The 18,047-nt window shown below is 37.2% G+C and overlaps 1 protein-coding gene across 1 annotated transcript in view; it reads left to right on the top strand.

Moving 5' to 3' along the window:
- Positions 1-16,827, top strand: part of LOC131246315 (ribonuclease J-like) — an 84,189-nt gene extending 67,362 nt beyond the window's left edge. The window contains exons 13-17 of the mRNA XM_058246291.1: positions 453-548; positions 657-754; positions 11,524-11,969; positions 12,683-13,110; positions 16,373-16,827. Of these exons, the coding sequence (XP_058102274.1) occupies positions 453-548; positions 657-754; positions 11,524-11,969; positions 12,683-13,110; positions 16,373-16,465 (1,161 nt within the window). The 3' untranslated portion in view covers positions 16,466-16,827. The remainder of the gene's footprint in view (positions 1-452; positions 549-656; positions 755-11,523; positions 11,970-12,682; positions 13,111-16,372) is intronic.
- The last annotated feature ends 1,220 nt before the right edge of the window (positions 16,828-18,047 follow it).

The following is an 18,047-nucleotide window of genomic DNA, read 5'->3' as shown; positions in this document are numbered from 1 at the left end:
CTGGGAATTAATCATTTGTTTCAGGTTATTTTTGTAATTTGCCTATCCAGGACTTGTGTGGAAATTTGGCTATTAAGGAGTATTAGAATCAAAAGTTGAAGTGTATTAAATATGGCCATCCATAGAAAATCAACACCTTGAAAGTTCAAGATTTGTATAGGCAGTTGCAGGCATTAGTTGCTAGTCTTGGAAGTCTAGTTGCATACCTAGGAACTTTCATGTTAGTAGTTGTGAGTTATGTCCTTGAGTCTATATAAGGTGTCCAAGTGTAAGACGGCAGTCCATTTCTGTTATCCTTTGATCAATGGAATATTCATGATTTGTGTCTCTTTAGAAACTATTTTATCATCCTATCCAATCCTTCTCTGGATTTATTAAGGATTTGAGTTGTTGCTAACCGGATCATGGCTCATCTTCAAGCCAACCGGTTTTGCACCAACTAATTACAACAGGTTATAAAGAACGGAGAGATGCTTGGAGTTTCACATCTCAGAAACAGAAGAGTTTTGTCCAATGGTTTTGCTTTGTTAGGGAAGGAAAATTTGCAGGTTAGTGATCCTTTAAGTGTTTTTTCCCCCTTCATATTATTTATTTTTATTGCAATACTAGTTTGTATGAAAGTTTCCAATACTTTGTTTTGTTATTGCGAGTGGCAGTTGATGTATAGCGATGGAGATAAAGCATTTGGCACATCTTCAGAACTTTGCCTCGATGAGAGATTACGAATAGCATCAGATGGAATTATAGTTGCCAGGTAGCTAACTCCCAATAAAGCTCATGCTACTGAACTTTGTTTTGCCTGGAAAATCATATTGCTAAGATCTTAGATTGCTATGGTGGACAACCCCTACTGTTGGCACTTATGTTTTCTGTCCTCTTTTTGTACTTTTTGTGTGAAATATGAGTTATCGCATGTGAAGTAACCGATCATCCTAAAATCAAAATGCTTTGAGGAACATAACTACTAAACTTGTATGCCTATATTCCGGCTTTGTGATGTTATAAACTGGATGTTCATACCCTGTTAGCCTTCTTATTGCACACTGTTAAACAAAGTAAATGATGAGAAAACAAAGATTTATATCAAGAGAAGACTGAGGTACTCTTACTTGATTAGAGCTTCTGGGTGCACAATGGGCTACATTGCTTACACGCTCTCTACTAGACTAAAGTGGTTGAGTTCCTTTATATTGATAGGAGTTGCAACGCACTTTACCACAAATATCTGATGTGCGACTCAACTAGCAAGAGAATAAACCTAAGACACAATAGAAGGTTTGGGTTCCAGATTTTCAGTCATAGTCTTTAGATTGGGCCTTTGACATCCACTGAATCTTCTCTTGAAACAGTAGGCATCATAGAACTTTACAACCATCAATACTTCAAAACATGTGAGTGAACTGCATAAGACAATAGAGAATGGGACTACATCTACCACAACATGCGAAGGCACAAGTGCAGTACTGCGCAATAGGTGATTAAACTACAACCACAATAGATAACAAGGCCAAATAAATACATCTACCACAACATGTGAAGGCACAAGGGCAGTACTGCACAATAGGTGATTAAACTACAACCACAATAGATAACAAGGACAAATAAAGGAAGAAACATTCTTTAGGAAATGAAAGCTCAAGTGCTAGTTGAAATCCTCCATCTCAGCTTTGGTCAATTTTTATGTTGAGGAAAAACAAGGTTAGAACTCATTTTGGGGATGCTAGATTGCTCATAAGATAGTAATCCACTGTATGGGTGGCAATGGGCCACGCTACCTGTTCATAAAGGGCTTGGGCCACTAAACTTGGCCCGAGGGCTGGGCTAGGGCTTGAAATCTAGTCCTGCTGTTCGGGCCAGGCTAGCCAGGGCCAATGATGAATAGCCTGGCCCGGTCCAGCCTGTTACCCTAGTACAGACTACATGGTACATTGGTATTAGTAATGCAAACTATAGAGTTCGTATACTAGTGTGCGTAGTAAAATAAAGAACTTTGGTACTCCAGTAAAGTGTGATGGATGGCTTCTTTAGCCCATTAGGGTTTGGGCTGGGCTTAGGGCTCTAGTGCTAGGCCAGGGCCAACCTCGGACCAACCCTAGCTCGTTCCATAATCACGGACTAATCTGCTGCTCCAACTTCTACCTGTAGCACCTATACCATGTTTACATCAACCCTCATAATTCCCAAAAGAACCACATGAAACTCCACTATGCTCACCACAACGCCGACGAATGGTAACATTGACAAAACAAGTTACAATGAAAAATGACGAAAGTGGTGTAAAAATTGGTGGTGGCCAATGGCGTCTACTTGGACAGCTATGCATTATGAAGATGAGCTTCTCCAACAATGACGATTGGCTTTTCACCAAAGGTAGCAGGTTAGCAGCATGATTCTCATTATGCAGGAACACTAAACCCCATTTCCTAAAGGAGAGAATGAAACCATATAATTTCATATGTAGCATGAGCCATTGAATGATCCTCAAAGTTGTTAGAGGAGAGTGCCACCACAATTAGTATCTTATTCTTCCAAGTTACCATATTGCCACCAACGGATGTACAATAGCTAATTGCAAACCTATCATTCGGGGATCCTTCCCAATCAATGTCACCCTACCTCTCAAATTCATGTGACCATCATTAAAATATAGTAGACCCTTTCTTAGTGCATCCTTTAGATAGTGAAAAGTATGGTACACAGCCTCAAGATCTTGAAGAGCATGTAATAAGCTGCACTGATTTGTCACACTGACAGCCTAGGCAATGTCTGGATGAGGTATTGTCAAGTAAATTAGCTTTCCCGCCTGACAAGGATACATGTCTGGATCATGAAGAACTTTCGATTCCTTATCGTGAAGAAATAATTTACTTCGATAAGAATATCCACTGGTCAAGCATCCAGCATTCCTATATCTATAATGTCGTCATCATCATCATTAGTGCCTTATCCTAATTAATTGGGGTTGGCTGCATGCTTCTTTTTCTGCCATTCCACTTTATCAAGGGCCAAACCTTTAGTTAGACCATAGGTCATCAAGTATTTTCTTGCTACCTCCATCCACCTTCCCCCTTCCCTTCTAGCGTCTCATGTATCCATGTCTAGAATACATTTCCTCTTTGAGATAAATCCCTTGTTTTGATCTAGTAACCTCGATTGCAAGATAAAGAAAGAGAATGGAGAGACAGAGGGATTAGGGAGTATCACTGATTGAGATCTTATTTATAATGAAATTAACCATATGGTGCTTGCAGGACCACACAAGATCACACACGCCCACACATTCTACTACAACATCAAACTTCCTTTAGGTGATCTGCATGCAATTGGTGTTGTGTCAGAGAGAATAAAGCACTTGGGAAGCAGAAGACAGTTACTAGGGTGGATGTCCAACCTTTTCCCTTTTACATTAAGTGAATTGCCAAATTACATAAAGTGCCCTGAGCACAAAGGGAAAAAATGAAAAAAATAAAAGTAAAAGAATAAGAGGAATAAGAGAATCACGGTCTTGGTCCACTAAGCCACAATCCACACAAATATGTCTACACTCCCCCTCAAGCTAAGGCATGGATATCAATCATGCTCAGCTTGCTAAGAATAGGTTGTCCAACTTCGACTGTAAGAGCTTTAGTGAAGATATCAACAAGCTATGTATTAGATGGAACAAATGGAGTATAAATAATGCCGCCAACAACATTCACACAAATAAAATGACAATCAACCTCTATGTTTTGTCCACTCATGAAAATATTAATTATAGCCTGATTATTACAATACATGGGAACTAGCTTCTTTATTAGTAATCCTAACTAAGTAACAAAACTTTTCAACTACAAAATTTCACACGAGGTATTCTCCATAGCACGGTACTTGGCCTCGACACTGGATTGCGTAACAATTGTCTTCCTTTTAATCTTCCAGGTAACGAGATTGCCTTTGAAAAATGTACAGTACCCTATTGTAGAATGTTGATTGTATGGTGAGCTTGTCTAATCTACATCAAAATAGCTTTTAATATTAAGATTATTGGGAAAGCGAAATAATATGCCACGTTCGAGAGAAGACTTAATGTAGCGCAAGATGCGACGAACTCAAGGTATTTTGTATTGGTAATGGTGGCTGTAACGGTCACCACCATTACCGATACGGGTATCGGCCATAACGGCCAATACGGGGGCATAACGATCGTTACGACCCCCCGTAACGGTTGAAAATTTTCTTTTGCGTGAAAAATTCTGAAAAAATATCTAGAAAATTAAGAATAATGTAAATATTTCAAATATGTATTCATTTTTTGTTTTAAACATGTTTATGGTAGTGTAACGGTCCACTCTTTGGTGAGAGTGTTGTATCATGCTGTTTAGTGAATTTTTAAATATGATTATCTCTCTAATGTTTACACATCACAATCAAGTATTAGAACTAGAAATCTTAAATAAATAAATAAAAATGCATAAATACTGCTACAATTTTTTGAAAAAAAAAATTGGCCTCGGAGCTTCTATCCGCTCAAATCATTTCAATCTATGATTTTAATCTTAAAAACTATAGTAAGATGGTCAAAATCTGTTGTAAAATGATCTATGAGAGTTTTTGGAATGAGAAAAGTGAAAAAAAGAGGAGGCAAATGAATTTAAATAGAAAAAAAAAAGTGACCGTTTTTCGACTGTTATGGGAGTAACAGTCGTTATGCCCCGTAACAGTCAATACGGTCTCAAAAAACCAACTGTCCCATCTCACCCCTGTATCACGTAACAGTCATGGCCGTTACTTATATGTATCGGCCTTTACGGGCTTATCGCAACGGATATGGAACACCTTGGACGAACTGCCTTAAGATGACTGAAATAAGGAGCGCATGAACTAACTTACCAAACTTATTGCACAAGATAGTTCTGGATAATTAATAATCAAATATATCAATCGACAAACCAAACGATGGTACACGCGAGCATTACCATGTTCGCCATCATCAGCTTGAAGCTTCATATTAATCTCTAATGGAGAATTAATAGGTTTGACACCAAGGTTACTAGTTGAAGTCAACAAATCAAGAGCATATTTTCGTTGAGAAAAAAACTATCCTTCTTTTAGAACGAGTTATATTAATACCAAGAAAATTATTTTAATAGGCCAATTTTTTATGTCAAATAACTTGCTCATATAGAGTTTAAACTCAAAAATCGCACCAACATCATCGCCTGTAATAATGATATCATCCACATGCACACTCACACTGATAATCCCTACATGCATTACTTACCAAACATAGAGTGATACAAGTAAGCATGAGTAAATCCAATACAAATCAAATCTCTTAAACTAAGCTCGATGAGCCTACTTCAAACCATATATAGGCAAGACGACAAACCGTCTGTTCCTCCCCCTTTCTAGTATAGTCAAGAGGAGGATGCATATAAATCTCCTAAGTCAAATCACTAGTCAAAAAAGCATTCTTAATATGATAATATCTAGTTGGTGCAACAACCAATACAAATTAGCAGCAAGAGAAATTATTATCAGTAATGAATTCATTCATCTTAGCAACAACAATAAAAGTCTCAAAATAATCCTCACTATATATTTATATAAGATCTTTAACAATTAGTCAAGCTTTATATTTAGTTACACTACCATCAGGGTTGTATTAGCAGAGAAATCAATCATCTCCCATGTATGATTTTTTTAAGGGCAACCATCTCCTTCATAGCTTGACGCCACAGAGGAAAATTAAGAGCCTCTTTAAGATTTTTAAAAAGTGGAAGAACACTCAAGGGTAGAAATAAAGGGCCTATGTGTTTGGGGAAAAAAAGATAGGAAATAAAACACTAAATATAAACAAGAAGAGCTATAAAATTGTGCTCCCCCCTGACCTTTAGAAAAATACGGAGCATCTTCATAAAATGTAACGTCCATGGAGATGTAATGTTTTTTAGTGACTAAACACTTGTACCCTGAAAAGATAAATATTCCAAGAAAATACATTTGACAGCTCGATTTAACAATTTATTTCAATGAGGATCAATATTATAGACATAACAAACCCACTAAAAGACATGCAATGGAATTTTAGGAATGGGATAAAACGTTGAGAACTATTGAATTGAAGACTGACCAGAAAGAACCTTAGTAGGCAAAAGATTAATAAAATAACATGCAGTAAGAACAACATCCAACCAAAATGACTTATGAATAGGCATACTAATGAAATGCACAAGTAACTTCTTGGAAATGCCTATTCTTTCTTTCGGCAATTCCATTTTGTTACATACCATTCTTTCTTTCGGCAATTCCATTTGTATTAAATTGATTATTAAGCCAACATGAAACACTTAGAAAATAGAACTAACCTCATGTCTATTTTTAATCAAATAAATCCATGTCACACGAGAAGCATCATCAATCAAGGCGACATTAAAAACCATTAGAAGCAATAGGAATTGGACCCCGTGCATTAGAATGAACCGATGAAAAAAAACTATATTAGACTCCATGGGATGATTAATTGACTTATGATATTTGGCTAAAACACAAGCCTCACATTGTAAATTCTTGACAAGAGTCAATTGATTGAGTTAATGAGATTAAATTAGAAGAATAGCCAAACTGATTATGTCTAGTATAAAGTTCTTCCTCTTTTACACTAAGACGCACAAAATTGGCTTGAAGAATTTGAATGAATGATGTGTAATCTATCTTTTTCATGTTCCCCATCAAGTAACTTTTTCGTCTTTAGATCCTAAAGACAATGATCAGCCAAAAAATGTTACATTCATGGTGTGCCGTAAAGGCCGTTACGTAAAGGTAACAGTGGCAACTGTTACACGTTACGGGGTCATAACAGCCGTAACAGTCATTATAGAAAAAATGACTCGTAATTGCCGTTAACGGCACGTTACGTCCCCTATAAAGGCCATAATAGCCCCGTAATTGTTTGTTATGGGGCAAATAAAGGTTTTCCATACTTTTTAATCAACATTACGAGGCAAATACAGATTTTTCAGGATTTTTTTTTTTTCAATAATAAAAAAAAGAAAGATCGTAACGGCTGTTACAGGGGCCATAACAACCGTTACAACCCATATCGTAAAGGTAATGGTGGTGGCTGTTACGGCCACCGTTACCATTACAAAACACCTTGATTACACTACAGTTTAGATCCTTCATAATCTGACTAACAAAACAAATTAGAGGCAATGTTAGGGACTAATAAAACAGAGGACAATGAGAACGATGGTGAAACAAAAACAATATCATTTCCTCCAATAGGTGTCAAGGTACCTTTTTCTAATTTCAGCCGATCCAAATTAGGATTGGGAGTAAATGAGTAAAAAGAAATAGATGTACCTGTCATATGATTAGTAGCCTTTGAATTAATTACCCAAGGGCTTAACGCAAAAGTAGTATGAAGGGATGTGAAAGTATTACCTATCTTAGCAAAAAATGTAGTCAAAGAGGCTTCGTTTTTAGTAGCATCCCTTAGTAAGGCATCATACTCACTTGTTTGAGACATTTGACTACTTAACTTGCTAGTGGAGCCATAGGAGAATATGCAGATGGTACAGCTTCACCAACAATATTCTAAGAATCCTTACCATTTGTAGTTGCAAAATTAGCAACTCAGTCTTGAAGTTTACAATAGTGTTTTAAATAGCGCATAGCGTAGCATTCACCCCTTTAAAGTGTGAGGCGTAAGCTACATACCGTGTAGCGTAAGCTACACACTGATTTTTAATCAAGGTTGTGCTTGGTTACACCAATTCATGATATTTTGCACCAAATTAGAATGGTTTATAATAAAATTTAACAAAAGAGCAACTTAACGCAACCTAACATAATAGGAAAAGGCAATTATCAAGTATAAAGGCAGAAAAAGAGCAATGAAATTGATTTAATACTGTTACTTATATTATTTTACTAAAAGCATTGAAAAGATTAACTAATTTTTATTAAAAATTGAAAAATGTAACAAATCAATGAAATCATTAACTAATTTTAATGTTGTAGTAAAAATAACTTTAATATGAGCTATGTAGCGTGTTGCGTAGTCTATGTAGTTTGTAGCATGTGCTATTTATCATTTAGTGTAGGCTACACTTGACTTAAGCTATTTACATGAGCTACATAGCATTAAGGCTAAACTATGCTATGTAGTGTAAGCTATACGCTGCATGGCGTAGCTATTTAAAAGATTGGTTTACCATGAAGTACCCAATAATAATCTACAATATGTCCATATAGACCTCAATAAATGCATAGATGGCCCAAACCACAATCACAACCAATATCGCGACCACAACCTCCTCTTCCTGTACCTCTACCTCGGCCAACACTAGCATTATCAGACTTTTTTGAATCCCGTCACAAGATTAGATTTCTCAAATCTCAACAACAGTTGATCCCATAGTTGTTCGACACTTCTCATCTCTTAAAAGTAAAGCATAACACTATTAAGTTCAAGGTCTAGTAGGTGAACCAAGACTATGAGCCCAAACAGGTTCAAACTCATAATATCAATAATTCAAATATCATTTTCTTTTCAACACTTCGTTTATATTCCTTTGCATCTATATAGAGTAAACAAATTGAAAATCGTCTAAGTAAGACAATTGTTGCCACAGACCACACATCTTAGCAAATAATCAAACACCGATCACTTACCTTATCTCAAATGACTAATATCCTAATAAATATTGTAAATTTGGGCTATATTATTCTGATCAGCATACAATTCATAAGCAGTCAATCAAATCTTATGCACAATAGACAACATAAAAAGTAAACTAACCTTTGGTCCATAGAAGTCAGAAGCCAGGACATAACTAACTAATTGCTAGATTTCCACTCTTCATAGGAAGGATCAGTCATAGGAGGTTATAATATAGTATATCAATATATTCCTGCTTTGTTTTCCTCCAATATACATCTCAACAGTTTTTTACCATTAAAGATATTTGTTGGAGTTAAGTTTATGAGTTGTAATTTGCAACCCTAGATTCTCATGATGAACAATCAACTTACCTATCTTGGAGTTTAGGGATGTCTTGGAAGTTGATGATGAAGTCATAGTCATATTTAATCGTGAAACAATGTTGTCAAAATCGTTTTTGTATTGCGAATTGTTGTAGGGGTTGAATCGTATCAAATAGCAAATCATATAATAAATTGTAAGATTTTTCTAATCTTTCCTTTATTTTTGTCTTTTAAGAAAATCTCCTTAAAAAACGTGCCAGGATCATTTAATAATTTATGTTCTTGTTACATTTCTTAAATGAAGAGTCACATTGAACAAGCAGCATTTGATTGTGGACCGACAAGAAAAGATATTTTGATTTCTAACCATCATTCTACAATGCAAATTGGTCAACATGATCATTACCATCCATAAAAACATTCCCAGATAGGTCATATGTCAATTTGGTGTTTCGACCAGTTAAGAAATAAGAAATCATTAAAAAAAAAAAAAAAAAAAAAAAAAGAAGCTCTAAGGATTTAACGTTGAAGAGAATATGTATAGTTTAATTTCTTATAACGAAGAAAATAAAATAATTTACCATTTCTAAACGATTCTTAAAGCCCCCACCAATTTAAAAACATAAAATGAAAGCTTGGTGAAGTTTAAAATACAAGAGAACAAGTATAATTTGAATCGTAAATTGGGATTTGAATCGTAAATTGTAGGATTTATAAAAAAAGGTATGCAAGGTGGGATTCAAATCATTTTGCTTAAGATTCGACTCAAATGGTAAATTGTAGGATTTTGACAATTGTCCCGAACAATTAGAAGAATACTTAGTAGCAAAGCTTCACACTAATCAATATCAAACTACTGCTATCAACTATAGCTTGCGGCAATCTAAAAAAAATATATCCAAAAATTCATTAAGAGTAGGGGGATGTTATCACGAAATAACCAATTACCAACAAATCCAGAGAGAGATCAAATGCCTGATTCTAGCCAAATCTAAATTTCCAACAAACCGCTACAAAGGAACTTTTGTAAATCTTGGTCGAATCTGAATCCCTAGTAAATCCTTCAAAAGAAAATCCAAAAACTGCCACAAGATCCCTCCTAACAAATCACATTCAATTAGTGATTAAGCCACCAAGACTCAAAGCGAGAGAAGAAGAGAAGAAGAAAGAAAGGTAAAAAGAGAGAACAAGATCAAGGAGTGAAGATTATATAGAAATCCTAGGAACTTCTTTGCTTTGATATGGTTAGAGAGAATGAAGGACCTAGGAAGAGGAAGACAAGGATGGACGCCCAACTCTCTCTTTTACATTAAGTGAATTGCTAAATGACACAAAGTGCCTTATCATAATGGGAAAATAAGGGAAAAAATAAAAGAATTTGAGGAATAAGAGAGTTACGGTCCATGGTCCATGGTCCAGAGAATCATGGCCCACAGTCCACACGTCCACACAAATATATGTCCACACTCAGGATATGTCAGTAAACTGCATCTCCATTTGCATGAAGATTTGAATAATCACGTATGGTGGCCAAGGTGTTGATGCATTTCCGGAAACTCTCTTAGTCAACCTTCAAAATGCACTCCCATTATCTCCCAAAGTATGCCAATAATTTCTGGTAATAAAGTGGCTGCTTAGGTCTTGTGATCACCATATCCTGCAATTATATTATAACCAGTGTTTAAAATAGCGGTAGCGTGTAGCGTAAGCTACACGATACTTCTATTTTTTTAATTTACAAATGGGACAAATATAATAAATAGTGGGAAAAAGGAAAAAAATATCAAAATGCCTAAAAGATGATTCATTTTATCAATTATAAGCATGTTCAAACAAGTTATTAGTTATCATTTATCAAAAGCCTATCCACATATATAAACCAAATCAAATAATTATCACATCAACAACTTTCTAAGCAAACCACTTTAATTAATAATGTCTAAGTGAAACCACAAGTCACAATTATGAAAGGGAAAAAAAAAAAAAAAACCCATAGGGTAAAAGTATCAAGTACAATACAAGTGTCACATTCCTCGACACTAGATACAAAGAAAACATGAAAAAATAATAAAAAATAAAATAGTAAAAAAATACATTGTAGCGTACGCTACATGCTATGTAGCTGTAGCGTATGCTACGACTCGCTATTTAGGACGCTATGTGGCGCTACAGCCACGCTACGGGCGCTATTTGAAGCACTGATTATAACCTTGTATTTGCTTTGGTGCCCATTTTGAGGTTATCTTTAGTTTCCATAAATTACAAAATAATCATCAATATTTACACAGCTCATGAGAGAAATGGCAGAAATAAGAACGAGGTAATTTCATTAAGTTGGGAGTGTTATTTCTTATGTTTTAAAAGAGGTATGGATTATCCATGCTTCCTTTTGAAGATATCGCTTTGGATTTTATTTGGAAAGACTTGGGGTTTATTAGTCATTCACCAAATGAATAATATTTTCCTATTTTCACCATCCATCAACATGTTTGAAGTATTTATATTTTAAACATGAAATTGAGCATAACGGCATTCTTCTTATTGTGTATCCAGCATGGAAATTTTGCGCCCAAAAAATGCAGATGGTTTATCACGACCACGCATAAAAGGAAAAATTAGAATTACCACTCGATGTCTGTGGCTGGACAAAGGAAAGCTTTTAGATGCACTTCACAAAGCCGCGCATGCTGCATTATCAAGCTGCCCTATAAACTGTCCGACGGCTCACATTGAACGAACTGTGTCTGAAGTATTAAGGAAGATGGTAAGGAAATACAGTAGTAAAAGGCCTGAAGTCATTGCAGTTGCTGTAGAAAACACAATGGGAGTTCTTTCTGATGAGCCGAGGGCTAGATTATCTGGAGAATACCATGGCAGTTTTGGGCTCTCCGTAATGAATGAAGTAGCCAATGCACAAAAGAGGGGATCGAACAGAAGGCTTGAGGAAGTTAATGGTGGTGATGCCAACTTGTCATATGACCTGGTAGAAGACATAGAAGGTGCTAACTTCACCTGGGTTCCATTTATTGGTGTTTTTTAACTTAGTTTCTTAATTACGCTCTCATTTTATATTTATTTACTGCAGAAGTTCTAAATAGTGAGAAAATGTCCTCTTTGATCTTGAAAATACAGAAATCTTCTGTGGAGCGTGTTTGTATGTTACTCCAAATCAGGGTTGCTTTGCCATTTTAGTCAACCCCATCCAGGACACTGTTATGTTCCCTTCTCTGCCTCAAATATATACCGGTTTTCTTTCATTAACATTTACATGTATTGAACCAATATTAATTTGGAAGGAGCGGGAAAAAGAAACCACATTTTTCAGAATGTAGCTTTCCTGCCTTTTCCACCCCAAATTAGATATTCCTTTCAGCTATTGATTTAGGCAAAGCATATTTCATCTGAAATAGGATGTGCATGTGGTCATTCATTCTTCTGGAATTTAACAGATGCCCTTGATTTCCTGAATGACCATTATATAGGTTTTTCTTCTGGACATTATCTAATGCTTAGGTAAAATAACATGATATTAGCCCTTGCGTTGGCTTGGTTTTCATTGTTGTTTGGCAAAAGTTCAATGAATGGCTGCCTGCCTGACATCAACCCTCATTTACCTGGGCTTACCTAGTGGATCCTGGACTGTTATGCTAAAGTTATAGCTTTCAGAACATTTGTTGTGAGCTTTTTTTAACTTTTGGGTTATGCCACGCAGGAAATGATGTTGAATTTGAGCAGCTATTATCAGAGGAAAACATAAGAAGTCCTGATTTGGCGACTCCATCATCATCAAAATTGACAGAATCTGCTGATTTCTGGGAATTGTCTAGAGTGCCTGAATTTGCAAAAGGTGAAAACGGTTCTGTAGAACCTGAGAAATCCACTGAAAACGCAAATGAGAGCAGCAAAAAATCACAGAAGTCTCAGGCAGAAGCATCCAAGCCTGCAAAGCGGAATGAATGGAAGCCTGAAGAGATTAAGAGATTAATTGAAATGCGTGGTGAGATGGATAGCAGATTCCAGACCGTGAAGGCACGCATGGTTCTTTGGGAAGAGATATCTGCTACCCTGATGGAACATGGAATCAAGCAAACTCCAGGGCAATGCAAATCACTTTGGTCATCGCTGGTTAAAAAATACAAGGTATGTCCTCTTCTTTATCTTGGAACACTAATGAAAGATTTTCCGAATGTGTTCTGAACTGATGAAGTTCGCATAATTTTTGCATTAAGAGATTGATAGCACTTCTGCTTTTGTAATGCAGCAAAAGTAAGCATTTTAAAATAAAACTATGGAAAGCAAAGAAACATTTCTAAATCATTCTAACTCATTATTCATGTGATTGTAATTAAAAAACAGAAGGTAGCTGATGTAATTGGTATATTTTAGGCTATCTCTGTGTAGCTGTACATGCTATAGATAACTATATGAATGGATACATGTAGATCTGTTAAGATCTCCTACACTCTACAGATCTCTACAGACCTCGCACCTCCTCCAAATATTCTTGTCATTCTCAATGGAATTAGTAAAACAACAAAATTCTCCGAAATGTAATCTCTAAGATTTAACATGGTATCAAAGCGAATACTGCATCCTGTGTTTGAGTCACTAAAGCGGCAACTTGTGGAATTGACGACCTAGGCCAAAGTGTAAGGTACCACAATGGGCTAGTGGAAAGTGTAACCTTCAAAAAGAGGCCAGTGTGAGTGCCATCATGGATGTTAGCTGTGAAGTGTGGTGGTTTGTTACGATCCCAATGGTTTAAGAGCCAAGTTTGACGTGTTCCATCAGTCTCGAGGTTTTTGGCGTATTGGTTAGGTTCTTAACAATTGGTATTAAAGCCATTCATTGGTCTTGTGTCCACCATCACCTAGCTTCTCCAATCATCCAATTGCATGCACCCTCACACCACCTCTGTAACCTTCTTGCAATCTGCTGACATTCCATCTTGATTCGTGCCATCATCTGCATTATACCTGTATTAAACTTATCTCGAGCATCTGCTCCAGATCATGCATTTGTTCAAGGCCCCGTTTGCAACAGATCCTTGCCGCAACTGGGCTCTTGAATCCACTTCAGTCTCCGCTCAAAGGCTGCGGAGTTGGTGGATCATTTGTTCATCCATTGTTTGTTTGTCTGAAAGGTGTGGGAGAAATTTTTCGCTTGTTTGTTTGAAAGGTGTGGGAGAAATTCTTCACCTTCTTCCTAGATGATGTCGGGGTCCATTAAGGGTCTTTTTCTTACCTGGCTTGGGGGAGGATTTGGGGAAAAAGAAAATTAGTGGTGTGGAGGTTACTTTTATTGGAGAGGAACTATTGGTGCTTTTATAACTAAAGTGGGACAAAGGCAGAAGTATATAAGAGGGCTAACTTGGATGTAATAGGGTGGGTCTCTTGTATGAAGGGTTTTGACCAAAGTGTTTGGTCCTTTCTATCTAGGATGTAGTTGTGGTTTTGTAGCTTTGAGCCTTTTGGGTAGTCACTTCTCAAAAGAAGAAAAGAAGAAGATGAAGAAAGAAAGAAAGGGAAAGAGAAGATGAATGAAAATTCTTGCATCGTCTGCTAGTTTAGCCTTCAACTCTCATCAAGATCATCAACGCAATGACATATTTTCTTAGTCAATGAAGAGAGTCGTGAAAACCCTCCTTGATCTTGGAAGAAAAGAGGCGTAGGATGTCTTTTATTTAGTGCTCCATGGGTGCATCAGTTTCGGTGCTTTACAAGAGCACTTAAGTGGTGCACTTGCGTTGGACCTGTTTCTTCTTTGCTGCCAGAACATTCTAAAGTTACAGGAAGAGTAACGGTTGAAATCCCACCCACCAGTAGTGTGTATCCACCAGAAGAGTGATAGTTGAAATCCCACCCACTAGAAGTGTGTGTCCACCGGAAGAGTGATAGTTGAAATCCAACTATAGGAAGTGCCACTAGATCATTTGCTAGCCATTGGAAGTGTCAATTGTTTGCATCCCAGAAGTCATCAAGAGTACATTGCATGTATATTCCGTTATCCTGTGGTCATCATATTCTCGGAGATGATAGTTGCAACCCTATGTACTTGCCTCATACTACTTGTCGCTACTCAGCTCTACAGATCTCCCAACTCTTCAATATATTCTTGTCATTCTCAATGGAATTAGTACAATAACAGCATTCTCCAAAATATAGTCTCTAAGATTTAACAGTAATAGAGTTTTCTGAAAAACATTTACCCTCTACTTCCTTTTTGGATGGGTAAGTTGGGAGAGAACCAGCAGCCTCAATGTTGTGACACAACACCAGTTGATTGAGCTTCAAACTCTCCACCCTAATCTTTGCAATTTTAACAGGAACATTTGTCATTGTCTGACACAGATAACATGTCAATTCGAGTTCCTGGAGTATTGTCATACTGACATATCTGAGAGGACCTGTGTTTTTGGTGAACAGTCGCCAGGGCCTGGTCATTGCGAACCCCTTTGTGAGGAGGCACCCCTTCTCCCGAAGTTGCAGGGTGATTTTGCTGAGTTTCTTAGAGAGACTGATAAATCCAAGGGAAATTGTTGCAGTCCTTTGGGGGTGTCAGGGCATCTATATGTTGAGGCCCACCTGACGAACAGCTCAGGTGTTGCATGTGTAGTGACATGGGCCGGGATGGCATTTACATACGTATGGAATTAGGAACCTCTAACCTCTTCTATAAATAGGAGTTCATAAAAGCACAAGAGATTAAAATTTCTCCTGATGATTGAAAATACATTAAAACCTATGTAATATTCTATAGGTAGGAGGTCCAGTTCAGTAGTCCACTCAAAAAGCAAGAAATTAAGGTCTTTTTCTTCCCAATAACCATTTCTGGATTTTGAACTCTTAACATGATGAAGTTGGGAAAGCGGTATGCTTGTCACAATGTATTTGGCCATTTCTATGCCCCTGTGGTTTGCAACTTGTGGTTATAATGGGGAATGCCAGCATATTTGCTTGTGTGAGATTAACCATGGGGCTTCATGCTGCGGCAAACATGCAAGATGAGGACCATTTGTAGCCCCATAGGGTACCTTGTGGGCATGCTCTGGACCAAAACTAAGTCAATTGCATGCTTCAGATGGACCACACCTCCATGATGAATATAGATTGTCAGTCATTTCTTTTCCAACTGTCCATTCTTCTCATAAAGTGTGGACTGCTTAGTGAGTGGACCAGTCTGATTTTTGAAGTGACAACGCTCGGTGTGACTGTTGGATGGCCGGATCTTGCATGTGTAACATGTTCCATGTGTGCCATGAAACCCTCAGTACATGTCAAGCAAAAAAACTACTCTTATCATTCCCAATACTTCATTCGTGCAATTGGGATCTTGATATACTTATGATTTTTTGGTTTTTTTCCCTCTGTTGATATTGTTTGTTTACCTTGTGCTGTTACAGGAAAACAGGACTGGCAAGATAAGCAAGAGAAGTTGGCCTTATTTTGATGACATGGATAAGATTCTACATGCTCGTGAAGAGCCAGCAAAATGAACAGTGAAGGAAGCAATCACCAAGTATACAAATTTTGAAGAGGCAAGCAGCAGAGAAGTGTATACTGAATCAGCTTCAAGGGCACATGGCATGGATTCCATCACTCTTTTCTTTCATATAAAAGAATAAGTGAATTCAATCCAAAGGGCACTATCTAGTAGATTGGTCGAAATTCAAACAGATACGAAATGGGCAAGTGCAGATTGTTTGTATACAGTTACCAGTGTTAAATGTTTGTGACTTGGAAATTTTATCTGGACGTGAGGTGCGCCGCATCAGATTCCAGGGCATTGTGTTGTTGTATGCATTCTAGCAAAATGAACATTTAAGGGGTTACAGAAATGCAAAGCACATCTCTGACAGTTGCATCTTCTTAACTTGACACTGGGCCATTTTATTTTGTTGGATTGTGCTTGCATGTTCATTTTCTCTTCTCTGCATATATGTGTTTGCACTCATGTGTTAGTCGCAGTTCCAGGTGTGTGCATGTGTATGACTGCACGTTTGTATTTCAAACAGGTGGTTGAATAGAGTTGTTATCACACTGAATAACTTGTAAAAGCTACCAGATTTGTGGCATTGCAGATGTATTTCATTTTGCTTCTTCCTACTCAATTGCTTCAATCTATGAGCATAATATATACATGAACATATATAGCCATTTGTTTGACCCCTGCGAATCAAACCAAATCTTTTATCCTCCAATATTTTAGTGTTTCCATTTCCTTGAAATTTCGACCAGCTTTTTTTTTTAATGATGGAGACAAACATTGAATTGTTTTTAATTGGATGATTGGGCATAGCAAAAAACTTCTTCCCTGGTTACCTAGTCCACTGATTTGGCCAGAATATAACTTCATATTTACAAGTAATTTTGAATTTATTATTATTATTTTTTTTCCGCATACTCGATTGGTGTACAATATCCAGTGAGTGTTTCTGAGGCCCTTAAGGTGGGGGCCACAGCGTATGGCTTGACCCTCAAGCTAGTCCAATCCACTCATCAGGTGAACCACATGTACACAAAAATGCTGAAAAGAATTGACTGATGGTCCTCATTCAATATACTGGTGAGGCCTATTTTTTCAGTCCGGGTGATACCTAGAATGTGTGGGGAATTTAATGCACTGGGTCCTCTTTGTTTTACTATCTTCCATTAGGGGTGTACATCGAGTCGAACCGAGTCAAGCTGGCCTCAGCTGAACTCGGCTTGGCTCAGTCCTCAAGCCCGACTGGCCAGCTCGGCTCGGTTTAGTCAGCAGCTCAGGCCAGCTCGGGCTGAGTTCGAGCCAAGTTTGCCATTGAGGCATTTTCACAAACACCTGGACTGCACCTTTAAAATCTCACTGTATTCTCACTGTATTTGAGATAGCAGCAATGGTTTTACAAGTATTTTATCAAACACCTTCTAAGCAACATAAAAATCAAGAAAAAAAAGAGTGTTGGTTTCATGTATACCTTCCTTGACAACAGCCACATTTCTTTGAGTCATTTCATCAAACACTTGGTGAGCAAAATCAATATCAAAGTAACCGAGTCACCGAACTGGTTTGATCCAAGTTCAATTCGAGTCAAGCCGAGC

This window comes from Magnolia sinica, chromosome 5 (genome assembly GCF_029962835.1).
Source record: "Magnolia sinica isolate HGM2019 chromosome 5, MsV1, whole genome shotgun sequence".
NCBI lineage: Eukaryota > Viridiplantae > Streptophyta > Magnoliopsida > Magnoliales > Magnoliaceae > Magnolia > Magnolia sinica.
Note: the sequence above shows the minus strand (reverse complement) of the source record. Positions and strands in the feature narration are given on the sequence as shown.